This window comes from Balaenoptera musculus, chromosome 8 (genome assembly GCF_009873245.2).
Source record: "Balaenoptera musculus isolate JJ_BM4_2016_0621 chromosome 8, mBalMus1.pri.v3, whole genome shotgun sequence".
Classification (NCBI taxonomy): domain Eukaryota; kingdom Metazoa; phylum Chordata; class Mammalia; order Artiodactyla; family Balaenopteridae; genus Balaenoptera; species Balaenoptera musculus.
The window spans coordinates 96,331,408-96,349,314 of record NC_045792.1 but is presented as its reverse complement, the minus strand read 5'-3'; the positions used below and the strand labels follow the sequence as shown (position 1 = coordinate 96,349,314).

Genomic DNA, 17,907 nt, shown 5'->3' with positions numbered 1-17,907 from the left:
GCAAAGAGTTAGACTACACAGGGGAGGAAACTGAATGCTCAAGAAGTTCTTCCCCAAGAGAAGTGGACTCACCAGAGATCAATGGATCAAAAAATGTCTCTATTCATCCTTCTGCCCTCCAGACTAGATCAGGAATTCCCTGAAGGCAGGGATCTTGTCCAGTATCTTTCTCTTCTCCCAGCACTCAGCATAAAGCCTGGAACTCAATTAATATTGGCAGGATACATGGATGGATGGATGCATAAATGTATGGATGGATAAGTGGATGGATGGATGGATGGATGGATGGATAAGTGGATGGATGGATGGATAGATGGATGAATGGATGAATGGATGGATGGATAGGTGGATGAAAAGGACCAATGGATGAACAGATTGATAGCTGGACATCAAGTGGATAAACAGATGGAAATGTGGATGAATAACAGATGGATGGGCTGATATATGAACATATAGATGGCTACTTGGACAAGTAGATAGACAAATGGGTGGATGGATGACAGACTAACAGATAAATGGGTGAATGAATGCACAGTTGGATAAACTGATAGACAAATGTATGACTTGATTGGTGGGTGGATAGATGGATCGACAAACAGACAGATAAACAAATGGATGGGAAAATAGATGAATGGATGGACAGACAGGAAAAGTTTGTAAACTAGGAAGACTAGATTGATATTAAGGCATTGTTAAGGGGAGGAGACACTGAGAAATCTGGGCTGGGAGTAGAGCACCTAGGGATTTGGAAGAAGTGGTGGTACTTAGGAAGCTGGGAGGGGAGGGTGTAAGAACGCTTCTGGTGGAAGGGAAGCTGGTGGAGGGAAGGGGAAAGCGGCGCTGTGCTGAGGACCCTGCCCGGGAGCCCAGCCCCAGGCTGGATAGAACCCAGGGGTTGGGGTCCTACGGGCCCAGGAAGAGCCAGGCCTGGCACTCTGCTGGATCAGAGCCCTCAGCCAGCCAGGCTGACCCCAGAAAGCAGAGACCCCAAGAGGCCACCCTTAACAGCTCTGACCCCAAGGAAGTGACTGTTGGCCACGTGGGGGTCTCAAGAGAAGCAGGTATTTGTGGGGTTAGGGGTTAGAGGTTAGAGAGCCTCTGCAGGGCCTGGGCGCCGGAAAGGCCTCTGGTGGTGGAGCCAGCCTTCCTCCCTCCCACTCTTCCTCCCCACCCCAGCCCTCAAGGCCGCCCCTCACAGTCCCAGCTTCCTCCGGGCAGGGGGCCTGGCCCCCATGGCCTCCCAGGCCAGCCCCTGGAGCACCACCTGCCCCAGCCGGCCAGAGACTTCCTGTAGCGCAAGAGATTTATGCAAACGGGCTGGGGTGGTGATGTCACCCCAAGGGGACTATCTCCCAGCGGCAGGCCTTCGATAAAATCAGGAACTTGCGCTGGCCCTGCAATGTCAAGGGAGGGGGCTCACCCAGGGCTCCTGTAGCTCAAGGGGCAGGCCTGAGCCCTGTACCCGCCCTGAGTCCGTCCAGCCCCCGACGGGGCGCCCCATCCCCAGGGGCTCCGCACTGGCCCCCACCAAGGCAGGGGACCTGACCGGCTCGGAGCTCGGCTGGATGTTACAGGCGTGCAAAATGGAAGGGTTTCCCCTCGTCCCCCCTGTGAGTATTGGGACTCCTCCACCAGCCCAACCTGTGGCCCTCGGACGCCCGCCAGCTTGCCTGCCAGCCCGCCGGCTGCCCTCCCACTATCAGTGGGAAGTTGGTGTTTCCTCCCTGGAGCTCCCGGCCTGAGACCCAGCAAGGGGGCCATTGGCTTCCTCGGAGCGTGCCCTGGCGGGCTGAGGGCTGAGCCCATGGTGGAGCTGTGATCGGTGGGGCCTGAACGGTTATTTATAGATGGGGCTTGGGTGGCAGGCCGGAGCTCCACGGCAGGGTGCTGGGCTGAGGATGGTGAGGGTGGCGGCAGGGAGGTGGTGGCGGAGGAAATGGGGAGACTGGTTGTGGGGGGATGCCAGTCCCCAGGACAGTACGGGCTTGAGGGCGGGCGGCAAGAGGCCAGAGGTGGCCTGGGTGCTTCTGGAGACTGAGGCTGCCTTAAGCCTGGGTCCCCACCAGCCAGCCTGGGGCCTGGCACAGAGGACACTGTTGTTGACCCAAGGGTCTGGGGCTTGGGCCCTGGGCCCTGAGTGGCAGAGGCAGGGGTCGGGGCAGGCGCTGGGCCGGAGCAGTGAGGGGAGCAGAGACTAGCCACGCAGTTAGGGGTGGGCTCTGGCTGGGGATCAGGGAGTGGAGGGCAGGGGTTGGTGCTGGGCACATCCCGGGGCTGAGATTGGGGCTGGGGTAGGAGCTGGGAGAGGTCAAGGGGGGAGCCTGGGGTGGGGGCAGGGCTGAGGCTGGAGGTGAAGACGCAGGAGTCCCGGGGGACCCCGGGGAGGGAAGGGCAGCCGTCTGGGGCAGACCCCCTCTGCTGCTGCTCTCAGTGACAGTTGCAGCCTTCGGCAGGTGTCAGACCCGGGTCCCTCTGAGAGGACCCCTCTCCCTTTTCCCACCCTGTCCCAACTCAGCCAGGGTGGGGAGCTCTGGGGGGAGACGGGAAGGGCTTGGCAGGGCCTGCCCACCTGACTCAGCTTTCCCGGCCTAGAGGCAGCTCCCTTACCCCCGCCCCACCCCAGCCGGGCCTCAGAGCCTGGGGGAGGCACCCTGGGCTTGACATCCTGCTGTGGGGTTGCACTGCCTGCAAGCCCAGTGCCAGGTTCCTCCCTGGGCCGGACACAGAACAAGCACCTGGCCCTGGCCCACCCTCCCCCGACCTGGGGGCCGGCAGGGGTGACAGAGGTGGTCCCGAGAAGAGCCAGCTCTGCCTCCAGAAAGCCACAGGCCCTGGGGTTCAGCCATCCTGTCTCTGACCCTTGACCTCTGAATCCCTGAACTCCAGCTAGAGCGGGGCAGGAGGCACATCCTATTGGGCTCCCACACCTCGCCCCAGCCCAGGGGCTACTCGGAGTGGGTCCTTGGAGGGTGGGCTACCAAGGCAGCCCTGGTTGCCAAACCAAGCCCTGAGGGCCAGAGTTACTGTTGTGCAATCCTCGGGCACACACTGTGCGGGGGAGGAAAGGCCTGATGACCGTTGGGAAGCCTCCGGGTGTGCACTCCCTGTGCCAGTGGGGCGGGGCGCGGGGAGGAAGACCAGGGAGCATCCCAGGGAGGGTGTCGGGAGGAGGGGGAGGAGGGAGAGGCCCCCAAACCTGCCCTGCCTGGGTGAGTCCTGTAAAATCCATCAGTGTGAACGGCCACTGGTCATGGTGATGGCCCTGGGCACCGGCTAAGAGAGAGAGTGGGTGTCAGGGCGGGGCTGTAGCAGGAGGACAAGCGTGTGTGCCGTGGGGTGAGTGTGGCGTGTGAGTGACGGAGGAAGGGCGCGGGTATGAATGTGTGGGTTAGTGCACTTGCAGGCAAGTGGGTGGATACGTGCGTTAATCCCAGTGACCCTGCGTGTGCCTACAGGTGGGTGCATAATGGTGTGTGTGTGTGACGACAAGTGTGTGTAAGTGTGAGTGCCCCCTAGAGCTAGTGTGAGGGCTGTGAGTGGACGAGGGGGTGAGAGTTCGCATGTGGGAGTGTGGGTAGAAGTGTGTCATGGGGAGTATGTATGTATTTGGGGGGGTGTAGGCATATCAGTGTGACCGTGAGAGGGTGAGTGTGTGGGGCTGGGATCCGGGCACATGCTGGAATGTGAGTATGAGTGTGAGGTGACGTGGGGAGCAGCTGGGCTGTCCTCTCAGACCTGGTCCTCTTTTGACCTCTGACCTCCAGGGTCCCTGTCACCCCCTTTCTGCAGGAGCCAAGGCTCTTGCCCCCCTGGGTCCCCCTCTTCCACTCTCTGTGGCCTCTCCCAGTTCCAAGCAGAGAGAGGGCTGTAAGCCTGATACAGACGGTCTCCCGGCCACAATCCCAGCCCTGACACCCTCCTCTCTCAGCAGCCATCGGAAGATCTAGTTCCTTACGACACGGATCTCTACCAACGCCAAACGCACGAATATTACCCCTATCTCAGCAGTGATGGAGAGAGCCACAGCGGTGAGTACCGGGCCCCGGCCCAGCCCCACTTCCCCAGCCTGGCCTGCGCACCTGAGCACTGCTGGGTTCCGGGGAGAAGGGAAAGGAGCCTCGTTCCCAGGGCTTCTTTGGAACTCTGAGAATCAGATCCAGTTAGCTCTTGGGGATGTGAATTCACTACCCTGATCCCCGACACTGCTGCTTCCCAACACCCCGCACCCCCAGGCTGCATTTATGGACCATGCTTGGCGTATCCAGGCACGGGTTAGCTTCTCCCACATCTATCTTCTTGCCCAACACTTTTGGCCTTTTTACACACGAGGAAACAAGCTAAACGGCTACGGGACTTGTACAAGGTGGCACAGCCGGTCAGTGGGACCCAGCTCTGTCGGTCTGCTCCAGGTCCAGTGCTTCCTCACCTTCCCCTCCCCAGTTCCCCGTCTCCCTCTCCGTTCTTGTCTCACACACACACTCCCCCCACCTCCTTGCTCGTGCAGCCCCGCTCCCTGCTGTGTGTGGCGAGCAGAATTTGTCTGTTGACATTTGGGCTGGATAATTCTATGTTGTGAGGCCTGTCTTGTGCATTGGAGGATATCTGGCAGCATCCCTGGCTTCCACCCACTAGATGCCAGCGGTACTGCCAATCACGACAGCCAAAGATGTCTCCAGCATTGCCGTGTCCCCTGGGGGGGGGGGGACAGAACCGCTCCTATGTGAGAGCTGCTGAGCTAAAGGAAAGGCTCTGAGGACTCCCTCATTCCGCAGGGGCTGAAGCCCCCAGTCTGATCGGGATGGGGGTGAGGATGGGGCCTGGGCCAGGGGCGTTTTCCATCTGGGTCTAACTGTGCTCCCCCAAGGCCCAGCCTTGATCCTGAAGCAAATTCAGGGGAGGAGAGAGAGGCCTTCAGTGCCTGGGACCTGGGCAGGGAGATAAGAGAGGTTACCTGAGGTGGATCTTGGTATAGTGATGGGACATCTCTGGACCGAAGGCCAGGTGGCCCAGTTAACGGGTCTTCACTGGAGGATTCTTTGGGGGGGTCTGAGACCTGGGCAGGCCAGACACTGGGGTTTCTGCAGTCCCAGAGGGACAGGCATGCTATGTGCCACAGCTGAGGAAGGTTTCACACCTGAGGGCCACACCTGGGAGCCAGTCACACCTGTAGCTCCATTCTGCTGGCACATCTATGGCAGTTTAAACCTGACGGCCACACCCAGAGATGCCATTTGTGGTGAGTCCTTATTTAGGGCCCTCACATCCAGATGCCAAACCTTGCGAACAGTTTCAGCTGGAACTCACACCTGACAACTACTGTAAAGACTATACCTGGAAGCTGTGTCTTGAGAGTAGGTGGTGGATGTACTTCAGGGTCATTTCTGGGAACACACAGGCTTCTTTCAGAACTCTAGGGCTAGAAAGTCTTTAAAAATATCCTTTTTCTCATCCGTTTAAGCTTGTTTATAATTCTACAAGAAATGCATCCTCTCTGTGGAAAATCCAGACAATTTAGAGAGTGTCCCTCATCCAACTCTATCCCCAGATCCCCCCCTGCCAGGCTCAAGGGCTGGGTCTCCCTGATCCAGAGACCTGCGGGCACACCCTTCCACCAAGCAGTTCGGGACCAGAGAAGGTCCCTGCTTGAGGACTGGCGCCCCCTGGTGGCTTCAGGCAGCAGGACAGCTCGGGTCCCAGCAAGCTCAGGGCTACCTCTGACCCCTCCCAGCATTAGGGATCCTTTCTCCTCTGGCCTGACCCCTTCTCAGTTTCACTGGGTTTGGGTGCATTTCTTTTGGGTCTATTGAAGCCTCATTTTCTCCTCCCGTGATATGGGTGTGCTATGGGTTTATATATCTAGAAACCAGCTAGGCCTGGGGTGGGCTGATGGAGTGAGCACTTTAGAGAAAGCCAGTGCTTTCCTGGCTCAGTGATCAGGCAGATCCCTTATATCTGGGGTGGGGCTCTAGGAATGACTCCTAATTGGATGTATGAGCTCCCCATTTGGGTCCTTCAGACCCAAACCCTTCATAGACTCCTCCAGCGTCCCCAGGTGTTCTGGTCCCTATTCACCAACCCTCGCCTCCCCACCACACCCCTGCCATCATGGCCCACCTGGCCATCTGTTCTGTCCCTTCTTAATATCTGTTGGAAGGTATTCTCTGAGGACTCAAGAGTAGAGACACACGCACATTCTCCCACCTGTTCCTGCATGTCCTCTGCATCTGTATTTTTAGGTGGTGAGGCTTAGTGAAAAGGCACTGGGGCCAGACCTGGGTCTAGTCCTGGCTCCATCACTCACTAGTGTGTAACCTTGGAGCAAGTGACTTAACCCCTCTGAGCCCCTGTTTCTTCATCTATAAAACTGAGGGCATGAAAACACTCCACAGAGTTGCAATGATTAAATGAGGTTAACACATGTAATACATGAGGTAATATACTGAGTACAAGGCCCAGTAAACTTTCAGGACATAGTAGGTTAGCTTTACTGAATCCCCCCAGGTGGGAGGGATGAAGCAGCTGAGAGAGTAGAGAAGCACAGAAGGTTCTGTGACAGATCAACTGGGTCATTTTCCAATGGCCCAGATGACTGCCAACCAGGTACCCACTCACCCATCCATCCACTCCCCTCCCATCCACCCAGCCACCTACTCACCCACCCATCCTTCCAACGCTTATTGTACAATCCACTTGTCCACTCATCCCCTCATTTGTCCATCCACCAAATAACCTCTGATTACATGCCATGTGCCAGAAACTGTTCTAGGCCCTGGAGGTTCCATGATGAGCAGGCCAGGCAAGGCCACTGCTCTTGTAGAGCTTGTAGAGTGAGGGAGAGAGACAGCGAAAAATCAAATTAACAGACATGTACTAATAAGTCCTATGGAAAGTAGAGTAATGTGATTCGGAGTGTCTAGGTGGGGGACACTTTAATTGGGTGGTCAAGGAAGGCCTCTGAGGAGGTGGCAGTTGAGTGGAAATCTGAGTGCAGGGAAGGAAAGTGAATGTCAAGGCAGGTAGGGACAGGTGTTCTAGGGAGAGAGAAGAGCAAGTGCAAGAGCAGGAGGGACCTCCTCCGAGGACCAGAGTGGCCAGTGAGCACAGGCAGAAACAAAATGAAGCCAGAAGGGTCTGCAGGGGCAGATCACGCAGGGCGTGTTGGCCGTGGCAGAAGTTTGGGTTTTATCCTGCATCTAATGGGAAGCCATTGGAGGGTTCTGAGCAGGGAAATGACATGATCTGAATAACCTTTGTGTGTGTGTGTGTGTGTGTGTGTGTGTGTGTGTGTGTGAGTGTGTGTGTGGCGAAAATCTAAATAAATTGTAAATGTTTAATTTTAATTATTAAAACAAGAAATACCCATTGCAAACAATTTAAAAATACAACAGCATATCAAGTGAAATATTACCCTCTTCCCGTTCTTACTCTTCCCTGACAGCACCTTGGTCTATCCTTGCAGATATTTTATTTGACATGTATAATCCTGTATGTTTGTAAGTGTATATGTCCACATGTGCATATTCTATCCATTCAAAAATGGACTGTAGTATCATGCTGTTCTGCAATCTGCTACTTTTTACATACACTTATCATAGTCATTCCTCCATGGCATACATAGCAACCAGAGATAGATAAAAGCTATTTCTCCAGTCTTTCTATTACAGGGCTATGTAAGTGTATATATGAAGATCTGAAATAGAGACTTAGAACAGCATTTATTTATTCATTCACAAACATTTATTGAGTACTTTCTATATGCTAGGTGGAGATGAATCTAGCTTGACTTTTTACTTTGAGGCATCTATTCACTTGTACTATGAAAGATGAGAACTTGACTTTCTAGGCATTTATAACACACACACACACTCACACTCACACTTCTCCACATATACCAAGATACTTATAGTAACTTTTTTCCTTCTTTTTCATTTTATTGCTGTAATGGGCATACAACATAAGTGTATAAGTTTACGGTGTGACAGCATAATGACCTCACACACATGTACATTGTGAAATGATTACCACATAAGTTTAGTTAACATCAATCACCTCGTATAGTTACAAAAAAATGTTTTTCCGGGCTTCCCTTGTGGCACAGTGGTTAAGAATCCGCCTGCCAATTCAGGGGACATGGGTTCGAGCCCTGGTCCAGGAAGATCCCACATGCCACGGAGCAACTAAGCCCGTGCGCCACAACTACTGAGCCTGCGCTCTAGAGCCCGCGAGCCACAACTACTGAGCCCTCGTGCCACAACTAATGAAGCCCGGACGCCTAGAACCTGTGCTCCGCAACAAGAGAAGCCACCGCAATGAGAAGCCCGCGCCCCACAACGGAGAGTAGCCCCCGCTTGCCACAACTAGAGAAAGCCTGCACACAGCAACGAAGACCCAACGCAGCCAAAAAAAATAAATGATAATAAATAAATTTAAAAAAAAAATTTTTTTCCCCTTGTGATGAGAACTTTTAGGCGAAACTCTCTTGACTTTCGAAGTTGCCACACAGCAGTGTTAACTATAGTCATTGTGTACATAACATCCCCAGGACTTATTTATCTTACACCTGGAAGTTTGTACCTTAGACCACCATCACCCAATTTCCCCTGTCCCTCTCCCCACCACTACTTCTGGCAACCACAAATCTGATCTCTTTTTCTGAATTTAGCTTTTTTTAGATTCCACCTATAAGTGAGATCATACAGTGTTTGTCTTCCTCTGTATTCTACCTTTTGTTAAATCAGTATCTGAACTTTCCGTTATTAGGACCATGTGAATATTACTCACAGCCGAGCCACGTGGCGTACTTTGATTACCTGCACTTTCTCGTCGCTGTGTTTCTGAGGGTCAGTGTGGCAGGGAGACGGAGTCCTCACGCTGCCGCCAGGCTGCTGGGAGTCACGCCCCATCTCCTCGCTACTGGGTGGGGTGACCTCGGGCAAGAGGTCTCACCCCTCTGTGCCTCAATTTCTTTCTTTTTATAAATTTATTTATTTATTTTTGGCTGCGTTGGGTCTTCGTTGCTGCGCGCAGGCTTTCTCTAGTTGCAGAGAGCAGGGCTGCTCTCTGTCGTGGTGTGCGGGCTACTCATTGCGGTGGCTTCTCTTGTTGCAGAGCACGGGCTCTAGGCGCACAGGCTTCAGTAGTTGTGGCATGCGGACTCAGTAGTTGTGGTGCATGGGCTTAGTTGCTCCGTGGCATGTGGGATCTTCCCAGACCGGGGCTCGAACCCGTGTCCCCTGCATTGGCAGGCGGATTCTTAACCACTGCGCCACCAGGGAAGTCCCTCAACTTCTTCTTAATGATACCTACTTCACAGGATTGCTGTAAGGATGGAATGAGTTACTACAGTTAAAATGCTTAGAACAGTGAACACTATATAAGGATTTATTACTCTTCTCATTATAGTCTCCTAAGAAAGGATGTATGGGAGGTAAGGTTTTGTTCTTGTTGTTTGTTTTACCTGGTGTCTTTATGCTCTCACTTGATTAACAGTAGTTTGGCTGTGTACAGAAATCTAAGTTAAAAATCATTTTTTTTTCTCACTGAAATTGAAAGCATTTCTCTACTGTCTTCTGGTTACTAGAGTTTTTCTTAGGAAATCTGATGTCATTCTATGTCCTCTTTTTGAATGTAACCATTTTTGGGGTTTTTTTTTTTTTCTGTTTGGTTTTGTTTTTTCTCTCTGGAAGTTTTCAGTATCTTCTCCCAATACCTAGTGGTTCCACTGAATAAGCTTTTAAAAAGATCACTCTGGCTGCTGTGTGGAGAACAGATGGAGAGGAGACAAGAGTAGGAACGGGGGGGAAAGCACAGTAGAAAACCACTGGAATAATCCAGGCGAGAGATGACGGTGGCTTGGACAAAGGTGGTGGCGAGAGAGACAGAAAGGAGCAGACAGGGACTTCCCTGGCAGTCCAGTGGTTAGGACTCTGTGCTCTTGCTGCTGAGAGCCCGGGTTCGATCCCTGGTCGGGGAACTAAATCCCACAAGCCGCACAGCGTGGCCAAAAAAAAAGAAAAGGAAAAAAAAGAAAGGAGCAGACAGATTTAGGATAGATTCTGAAGGTGGGGCTCATAGGATTTGCTATTTATTATTATTATTTTTAAACTGTGATAACATGCACATAATATAAAATTTACTATCTTAACCATTTTCAAATGTACAGTTCAGTGGCATTAAAAACATTCACATTGTTGTGCAACCGTCACCACCAACCATCTCCAGAACTCTTTTCATCTTGCAAAACTGACACTCTGTACCAATTAGACAATGACTCCCCATTGCCCCCTCCCCTCAGACCCTGGCAACCACCATTCTACTTTCTGTTTCTATGAACTTGAGTACAGTAACTACCTCATATTCATGGAGTCATGCAGTATTTCTCTTTTTGTGACTGACTTATTTTACTCAGCATATAATATCCTCAAGGTTCATCGATGTTGCAGCATAGGTCAGAATTTCCTTCCTTTTTAAAGCTGGATAATATTCCATCGTATGTATATACCACATTTTGTTTATCCATCCGTTGATGGACACGTGGCTTGCTTCTACCTTTTGGCTATTGTGAATAATGCTGCTGTGAACATGGGTATAAAAATATCTTTTTGAGATCCTGCTTTCAGTTCTTTTGGGATATATACCCAGAAGTGGAACTGCTGGATTATAAGGTAATTCTATTTTTAATTTTTTGAGGACCCACCATACTGTTTTCCATAGTGGCTGCACCATTTTACATTCCTACCAACACTGAACAGGGATTCCATTTCTCCACATCCTTGCCAACACTTGTTATTTTCTGTTCTTTTAACCATTTTTTAAATTGAAGTATAGTTAATTTACAATGTTGTGTTAGTTTCAGGTGTACAACAAAGTGATTCACTGAGTCATATATATTCTTTTTCAGATTCTTTTCCATTATAGGTTATTACAAGATATTGAATATAATTTTCTGCACTATACAGTAGGTCCTTGTTGTTCTGTTTTTTGATAGTAGCCATCCTAATGGGTGTGATAGGATTTGCTATTTGCAGTGGGATTGTTGAAGGAAATGTAGTTCCAAAGTATGACCCTTCTCTTGTCCTTCTATCTTTCCAAACACTTATTCATCTTTTCACACAATAGACCATCCACCAATTTATTCACATATTCATCTAATCATCCATTCATTCACCTTTCCAAGTGTTCTTCCTTCCCCCTACCAAACCCTCCATGCATCTCCCACTGACTTATACATCTAATAAATATATGCTAAGCATCTTTTACATGCCAGGCACATTGCTAGGTGCTGTAGAGTGAATAAAACACAGGTCCTATATCTTTGTAACAAGGGAAATAACTAAAACCTTAATAGTTAGGATACGATGTAGAAAGTAACAAGGAACAAGAGACCCGGAACTCTCTGCTCTCTGGCCCTCAGTTTCCATATCTGAACAATTTGCAGGAGGGCTGGGCTTAAGGAGTCCTCGTCCAATGGTCTATGATTTCCTGTGAAGGTTTTCTTCTCATCCCTTGCTTTCTTAATTCCTCATCTTCCTTCTCTTATCTTGATCTTACTTCTCCTTCCCTGGGGTGAGCCCTGGCTTCAGGCTGGGGTTTCTGCTCTGAGGAGGAAAGGTCAACTGAATGACACTTAAGGCTTGAATTTTGTGTATTGGGGGGGAGGGGGGTGGGGGGTTGTTTTAAATATCATTTTATTTTTGTCCTAGTGACATGCAGGTATTAGTGACACCAAAAAACTGCATTAGAATAGGGATGTGTGGGCAGGACTTTGGTCCCAGATTGGGAGCTGGTTTAGAGGGAGGAAGTGAAAGATTTTGGTAAATGGGTAATTGCTGGCTGGGTGAATGAAGGTTCAGTGATGGATGGAAGGATGGATGGATGGATAATGGATGGATGGAATAAATGATGGATGATGAATGGGTGGATGATGGATGGATTATGGTTGGATGATGGATGGACAGATGGACGGATGGATGGGTGGATGGATGGATGATGGGTGGATGATGTTGGATGATGAATAATGAACAAGGGGTAAATGATGGTAGACAGACAGATGGATAAGAGCAGCCTGTAAATTCTCTCTGTCACCATGGGCCTTACTTAAAGCTTTCATTAGCAGTCTTTTTCCTCAGAGGTGGTATGGCATAGTGGTAAGAGTTTAGTCCCTGGAGTCATACATAGGTGGGTTTGGATCCTGACTCTACCAATGACTGTCCGCGGACAAGGGACGTAATGTCTTTGAGTCATAGTTTCCTCATATGCAAAAGGAAGATCATACTATAGTGGCCACCTTGTCAGAGCTAAGGTGAGGATTAAATGAGATAATGTGGATTAAGTATTTAGCACAGTGCCTGGTACATAAAAAACACATTAAAAGTTAACATTTATTGGTCACTTAATCAAATATTGATCGAGGCCTAGTATGTGTTGGGTGCCTAACAGGCTGTAGAAGGGAGGGTCCAGAGCTATCTCCAGATATGCAAATGACACTATATTCTTTTGAGGAGCAGAGTCATGCTAAAGGGGCATAAGTTGCAGGATAGTCTGGGTGACCTCTTGAAGTGACAAAAAGGGATAAAGCAATGCATTCATGAACAGTCATCCAGAAATGAGGTCCAAAGAGCCCAGGAGTGCTGACGTTTGCATTAAGATGGACTCCTGGCATTGTGTTCCTTCAGAGGGCCCCATCCTTGGAACGTTTCTGCCTGCCAAACAGACAGCATTTATTACATAAATGCCTGAGCCCTCAAATCAAGGGTGAAGGCGAGGTTTCCGTTGGGCTTTTTGAAACCTTAAGTGTAGCCCAAGAGTCTCTGTTGCAGCTTTCAGGGGACCCTGGGGCAGGGTTCCAGAGCCTCAGCGAGCCAAGGGACCTCCTTAGGATCCTCTTAAAGGCCAGATTCCCAGGTCTCCTGTTGGCGCTGCTGATTCTGTGGGTCTCCAGTGGGCCCCAAACCTGTAGGCTTTTCCAGCCCCCAAAGTGACTCTGATGTGGGTGTACTGAGACCTGCTATGGAAAGTGCCGGCCTCAGGCTGTGCCCACCAGAGTGAGCCCGTGGGTCTCACGAGGAGCTAGAACAGAGGTGGGGAGCAGGAGAGAAAGACAGAACTCAGGGGCTCCCCAACCCAGAGTTGGAGTAGGTGTGAGCGTGTGGGGTTGGTGGGCAGGATAAGGCATTCTATAACGATCTGGGCACTTCAGCCTGGGCAGGAGAAGGCAAAAATGGGAAGGTCCAGGAGTGGGGCCGGAGGGCAGTTCTACAGCTAAAGAGGAACCTGGATCCACTCACCAAATCCCAGAGCCACAAAGAGCCCCTCTCTAAAAGACAAAGCCAACTCTCCCAAAGCAAGTGGAGAATTTCTGGGTCTTGTTAACTCACAGCAAGATGAAAGTACAAATTCAATGTTGCCGTGTTTTGTTTTCCCTTCAGATTTGGATAATTTTCTGAAGGAGAGTCAGAGTTCTTAAGAGGATAGGATTTGCTCATTCATCCATTCATCCAGAAATGTTTGTTCAGTGCCTACTGCGTCTAGACACTGGGAACACAGAGGCGAACAAAACCAGTCCCTGCCCTCGGTGCGACGCTGGGCCCCCAACTCCAGCCTCTGGGAGAAAGTGACAGCCAGGGCCCTCAAACTCTTTCTCTGGGCCACAGACTAAGGTGGCAGGGAGCAAGGGAAGATGAGGAACTAACACATATTAAAGCATCTGCTGTTCGCTCAAGTGCTGATTTAGGTTCTCTAAAGAGAGCATTAAACATTAATAATACTAATTACTCTAATGATGATGATAATGTTTTACTGAGTCTTATTTTGTGTCATGTTCTGTTCTAAGTGCTTTGCGGGCATTAGCTCATTTAATCCTCACAGCAAGCCTATGAGATGGGTGTAATTATTAGCTCCATCTCACAACTGAGAAAACAGGCATAGAGAAGTAGAATGACCTGTGTCGCTCAGGGCTAAGTGGCAGAGTCAGGATTCGAACCCAGCTCTGGCCAAATCATGTACTTTCTCTCTCCTATGCCATGCGGCTTCACGGAGGTGGGAGCCTGGATTGTGGGTTCAAATGATTCCACACGTGGACAGGACCTCAGTAACCACTCAGTTGGGTCTCTGACTTTTGCAGTGGGGAATCAGAGGCTCAGGGAGATAAAATGTCTTGTCCAGGGTCACACAGCAAAGCCACCAGAGAGCAGGATTCGAAAGTGAGTCTCCTGATGACCAGTGCAGAGCCAAAACAACACATGTCATTTCTTAGGGATGTGTGAGTGAGTACGTGTTTGTGAGAAAGAAACAGAAAGAGGGAGACAGACACACACACGTGCACGCACGCGCACACACACGCACGCGCACACACACGCACACCAGGCTGGTGATGGTCCCTCTACAGGGCCCTGTGCTTGTCCTGGAGACACCATCCTGACTTAGCACCCTGTACACTCCCTCTTTGGTCACACGAGAAAATCCCTCTGGTCACTTTATCACCACATCTTCTTTTGGACCCCAGGAAGTCCTCAGACATGTGGCAGTTTTTGTTCCTGGAAATGGTGCCCAGAGAAACCATGTGGAAGGCCGGCTCCAGTCCCAGGCAGGGCTCCCAGTGGCACGTAGCTATTCCCCAAACTCAAAGCCACCCTACCGCAAACTCTGAAGGCACCCACCAGGGAGTTTCTGGGAAAGCCTCGGGTCCCGGCAATTTTGCTGGAACACAGGTGGAGCTGCCCAAGGACATGGCCTTGAGGGGGTGGTACCGGGAGCCCAGACCAGTTCTGGCATGTGAGGAATGTCAGCCCTGTGACTTTGCAGTCACACCTTGGCCATGTGACAAGGCCATGAGCTGTGACGGTGGGCAGCCAGTCAGCTCAGGAACCGCTGCTGTGTCTTAAGGGGAGGAGAGGGGACTCAACATTCCCCAAGGGCCGACTCTGGGGCTAGGAGGTTTTACAACTGTGAACTCATTTGTATCCTCCCGGTAACTATTATCCCCACTTTATAGGTGAGTCAACGGAGGCCAGAGGGGTCCATGCACGTGTTTGAGGTCACACGCAAAGTAAACGGCAGAGCCAGGATTCGGACTCTTTGGCTCAAAGCCCTGCGTCCTTGTGATCGCATGCGTGGCAGGGTAGAACGGTTGTTGAGAACAAAGCCTTTGCCTCGGACCTGGGTCCCAGCTCTGCCACTGATGAGGCCTTTGACCGCAGGCGTGCTATGTAACCCCTCCAAGCCTCAGTATCCTCATCTACAGAATGGGGGTCGGAAAACAACAGGGTGGGTGGTGAGATGATTAATGTCAACTTGCAGTCCAGCCTGGCCCGTGGCGATTATTATATGGTAACACGGCCTGGCATTATTATTATTATTATTTTAATTAATTAATTTATTTATTTTTGGCTGTGTTGGGTCTTCGTTTCTGTGTGAGGGCTTTCTCCAGTTGCGGCGAGCGGGGGCCACTCTTCATCGCGGTGCGTGGGCCTCTCACTATCGCGGCCTCTCTTGTTGCGGAGCACAGGCTCCAGATGCGCAGGCTCAGCAGTTGTGGCTCACGGGCCCAGTTGCTCCGCGGCATGTGGGATCTTTCCAGACCAGGGCCCGAACCCGTGTCCCCTGCATTGGCAGGTGGATTCTTAACCACTGCGCCACCAGGGAAGCCCACGGCCTGGCATTATTATTCTTTAATTAGCATAAGCTTTTCCTGCCCTGCCCTCCAGACCATTACTGGGACTTCCACCCCCACCACATGCACAGCGAGTTCGAGAGCTTCCCCGAGAACCACTTCACGGAGCTGCAGAGCGTGCAGGCCCCGCAGCTGCAGCAGCTCTACCGCCACATGGAGCTGGAGCAGATGCACGTGCTCGACACACCCATGGCGCCCACCCATGCCAGCCTTGGCCACCAGGTGCGTGCGGGGCCACCTGGCCTGGCCTGGCCCAGCCCGTGGCCTGTGGTGAGGCCGGCGCTTCGCAGGAAGCTGACGCGGGCTCTTACTCAACTTGGCTTCCTGCCTCACAGCGCCAACGGCCACCTCCTGACCCCCCGACTGACCCCGTGACCCCACACCCCTTATCTCCTCTCGCCCCACCACGGACAGAGCCCAGATCATCCCCATGTCCCCACGGATCCTTCTGAGCCTGAAGGCCCTGCCCTGGGCCCTCCCGACCCCCGGTGGCCGCAACCACCATTCGCTGACCCCTCACGGATCGGGCACGCAAGTCCCTGCGCCCTGACCTCCACTGACCTCTACGGCCCCTCCTCCTCCCCACCGACCCTAAGCCCAGTCAGTGACCTCCACTGACCTTCACGACCCTCACGGACCTCCACCGCCTCTTCGCGCCCTTGCCACTCGCCTACCCAGCCCCATTGGCTCCAGTGCCTGACTCTCTAGCGCCTCCTCACCCCGGGGCTGCTGCCGGTCCGTGCGCTTCCTTCCCCGGGCCACGCCGCCCCGAACCAGGGAGATGGGTGGGAATTCAGGGGCCCCTTGTCCCCATAACCTGCCCCCTGTGTGGGGTGACCCTGCCTGACCTGCAGGGTGCCCAGCCTTCCCCCAAATCCCTCTGCCCCGCGCCAGCACCCCCTCTTCTCTCATGCAGCCGACACCGACCCGGCAGCCCTGAGCTTTGAACTGCCCCTCAGTGACCTCAACCCTCCTTCCGCCACCTTTCCAGGTCTCCTACCTGCCCCGGATGTGCCTCCCGTACCCCTCCCTGTCCCCGGCTCAGCCCAGCTCGGATGAGGAGGAGGGCGAGCGGCAGAGCCCCCCACTGGAGGTGTCTGACGGGGAGGCCGACGGCCTGGAGCCAGGGCCTGGCCTCCTGCACGGGGAGACAGGTAGGGGGCCCAGTCCCACCCCCGACCCAGCCTGGGCCCAGCCGTGACCCGGTCCGTCCTTGCGCCCCGTACCCACCGCGGCCAAGGCCGACGGACTCGGCAGTCAAGCCACAGAGCTGAGTGCGTGTGTATGGGTGTGTGTGTGTGTGAGTGCGTGAGTGTTTGATGACATGTGTCTTCACGTGTGTTTTGGGAGGGCGCCTGGGACCGTCCCCGCGCATGTGTCTGAGCACGTGTGCCGAGGCCGAGCGTGGCAGTGGGTGTGGGCATGCTCGCTGGCGACCTTTCCCCAGCGACCACCCCGGGGGTCCCAGGTCAGGGGGAGGCGGACTGGGTCCCCGCGTGGGCGCTGACCACCTCCGGCCACAGGCAGCAAGAAGAAGATCCGCCTGTACCAGTTCCTGCTGGACCTGCTGCGCAGTGGCGACATGAAGGACAGCATCTGGTGGGTGGACAAGGACAAGGGCACCTTCCAGTTCTCGTCCAAGCACAAGGAGGCGCTGGCGCACCGCTGGGGCATCCAGAAGGGCAACCGCAAGAAGATGACCTACCAGAAGATGGCCCGCGCGCTTCGCAACTACGGCAAGACGGGCGAGGTCAAGAAAGTCAAGAAGAAGCTCACCTACCAGTTCAGTGGGGAGGTGCTGGGCCGCGGGGGCCTGGCCGAGCGGCGCCACCCGCCCCACTGAGCCCAGGCCCGAGCCCGCCGGGCCGCCAGGCCTCCCCTCTGGCCATAGCATTAACCCCTCGCCCGGCCGGACACAGGGGGGAAGCTCCCAGGGGTCAGGGGCAGGACTGGGGCGGGCCAGGCCTCGCCTCCCCGCCCACCCCCTCCTCCTCCAAGCCCCCGCCCACACCCCTGCTTCGCCTCCCACCAGGACTCCAGCCCCGGCTTCAGAAGGCCACCTGGGCGTCTGGCCCCAGCAAGGGTCAGCTTGCTTAGTACCAGGGGTGCTTCCTTGGGAGTTCGAAGTCATCATATTTGTGTAAATTGAACCTTCCTCTTTAAGCATCCCTTTCTCCCCACACCTCTCTCCCATCAGCTTCCTCAGGAATACCAGTTATTAAAATTATTCTCAGTGA

General features: G+C 52.8%; 1 protein-coding gene across 2 annotated transcripts; it reads left to right on the top strand.

Annotated features, from left to right (window-relative positions):
- Positions 1-1,330: 1,330 nt before the first annotated feature.
- SPI1 (Spi-1 proto-oncogene) lies at positions 1,331-17,907 on the top strand. 2 transcript variants are annotated; one of them, XM_036861718.1, is made up of 5 exons: positions 1,331-1,610; positions 3,932-4,028; positions 15,705-15,892; positions 16,662-16,824; positions 17,194-17,907. In XM_036861718.1, the coding sequence occupies exons 1-5, from the start codon at positions 1,566-1,568 to the stop codon at positions 17,511-17,513; spliced, it is 813 nt and encodes a 270-aa protein (XP_036717613.1). In that variant the 5' UTR covers positions 1,331-1,565; the 3' UTR covers positions 17,514-17,907. The 2 variants fall into 2 exon arrangements, with proteins under 2 accessions (XP_036717613.1, XP_036717612.1); XM_036861717.1 differs by having other exon boundaries at positions 1,389-1,610; positions 3,929-4,028.

Excerpts from the sequence above, each read along its gene's own strand:
- SPI1 (XM_036861717.1), top strand. The coding sequence starts at position 1,566 with ATGTTACAGGCGTGCAAAATGGAAGGGTTTCCCCTCGTCCCCCCT. Across the intron at positions 1,611-3,928 it reads GGTTTCCCCTCGTCCCCCCT|CAGCCATCGGAAGATCTAGT; the intron begins GTGAGTATTGGG and ends CTCCTCTCTCAG. Across the intron at positions 4,029-15,704 it reads TGATGGAGAGAGCCACAGCG|ACCATTACTGGGACTTCCAC; the intron begins GTGAGTACCGGG and ends CCTGCCCTCCAG.